General features: G+C 61.1%; 1 protein-coding gene across 7 annotated transcripts in view; it reads right to left on the reverse strand.

The window, feature by feature from the left end:
• The window catches only part of SLTM (SAFB like transcription modulator), a 26,993-nt gene extending 26,013 nt beyond the window's left edge, over positions 1–980 (reverse strand). For 2 of the 7 annotated variants that reach the window (XM_026084026.1, XM_026084023.1), the window contains exon 1: positions 32–319. In XM_026084026.1, coding sequence (XP_025939811.1) covers positions 32–220 — 189 coding nt within the window. In that variant the 5' untranslated portion in view covers positions 221–319. Of the gene's footprint in view, positions 1–31; positions 320–344 lie in introns of those variants that run through there. The other 5 variants (XM_026084028.1, XM_026084027.1, XM_026084025.1 and 2 more) reach the window with 4 other exon arrangements.
• Between the last annotated feature and the right edge of the window lie 310 nt (positions 981–1,290).

Genomic DNA, 1,290 nt, shown 5'->3' on the forward strand with positions numbered 1-1,290 from the left:
CGGGCCCCCGCGGCCTGCGCTGGCCTCTCACCTGCTTGAGCCGGGAGATGAGCACCGTCTTCACCCCGGTGATGTCCAGGTTGCGCCGCTTCAGTTCCGACTTGAGGTCGATGACCCGCAGGTCGGTGATCTTCTTGCTCTCGGTGGGGGGCACCGCCGCCGGGGCGGCGGGCGCCGCGGGAGCCCCCGCGGCCGCGGGAGACGAGGCGGCGGCGGCCATTTTAGAGCGACTGAGCGCGGCAGCTGCACGCACAATGAAACCCCCCCACCCGGCCCGGGCCGCCCAGTACCCGGATGGAGGCCGCGGCCGACCTGGCGGCGGCGCGCAGGCGCGGCGGGCTCACCTGGCCTCCGGACCGCCCCGCGAGAGGTTGGCGGCGGGGCGGCGGGGGTCGGGGCGTCGCGCTCCGCGTCGGCCCCGCGGAGCCGGAACGGGACGGGGCCCCGCGCGGCTCGGGGCTGGGTACTCGCTTCTTCTGGGGAGCGGCGCTGAGAGCCGTGAGGTGCCCGGGGCGGGGCGGGCGGCTGCGGGGCCGGGCCGGGCCTGGCGGGCGGCGCGGGGCCGCGGGCTGGGAGAGCATCACGTACGCAGCTGTGTGATGCGTGTGGTGCTGGGGTTTTCTCTGAGAGCCCGTGCTCTCGGGCGTTCTCTCTGTGTGGGCCCTGGCAGGGGAAGACAGCGCTTCGCGAGCGCGCGTTTCGCAGCGCGGCCGCGTCTGACGGCGGCCCGCGGCGCCGCGCTGTGCCCGGCCGCTGCGCAGAGCTGGGGCTCTCCGGAGCGCGGGCTCTGCCGCCGCTTTCCTCTCCGTGGGCGTTTGCAGGCTTTGCTAAAACACATCTGTTCATCTAGTGTTTCGGATTGCTAGTTCTTGTAATGAAGCGTTCCCTGGATTTCTGTCAGAACCATTCCTTGATTTTATTTTTTTTCCTAAATAAAAGCAAAACATGATTATTTACATATTATTGGTGCCCTTCTGTTCACGTTAACGAGTTGGGTTGTGCCTTTTTGCTTTCTCTGGCCACTGACTTCTCTGAGTTTAGGAAATGTGCTTAGATATTTGGTCCTGATTCTACTAGTTTTACTCGGGTTAAATAGTAGCTCCTTCAGGTATTAGCTGGAATGGTTTCAACGAGGAGAGGAAGAAGCCTAGGCAGAACTGGGTCTATTTGTGCAGAGGTTTTTATTTCATGTACTAAACAAGCACAATATTAATGTTTTAAATTAAATTGTTAACATATATCTCATTTTTCTTATAATTTATTAGTTTATATTTGTACCAGATAGTGAAA

Source organism: Apteryx rowi, unplaced genomic scaffold (genome assembly GCF_003343035.1).
Source record: "Apteryx rowi isolate R43461 unplaced genomic scaffold, aptRow1 scaffold_624, whole genome shotgun sequence".
Taxonomy (NCBI): domain Eukaryota; kingdom Metazoa; phylum Chordata; class Aves; order Apterygiformes; family Apterygidae; genus Apteryx; species Apteryx rowi.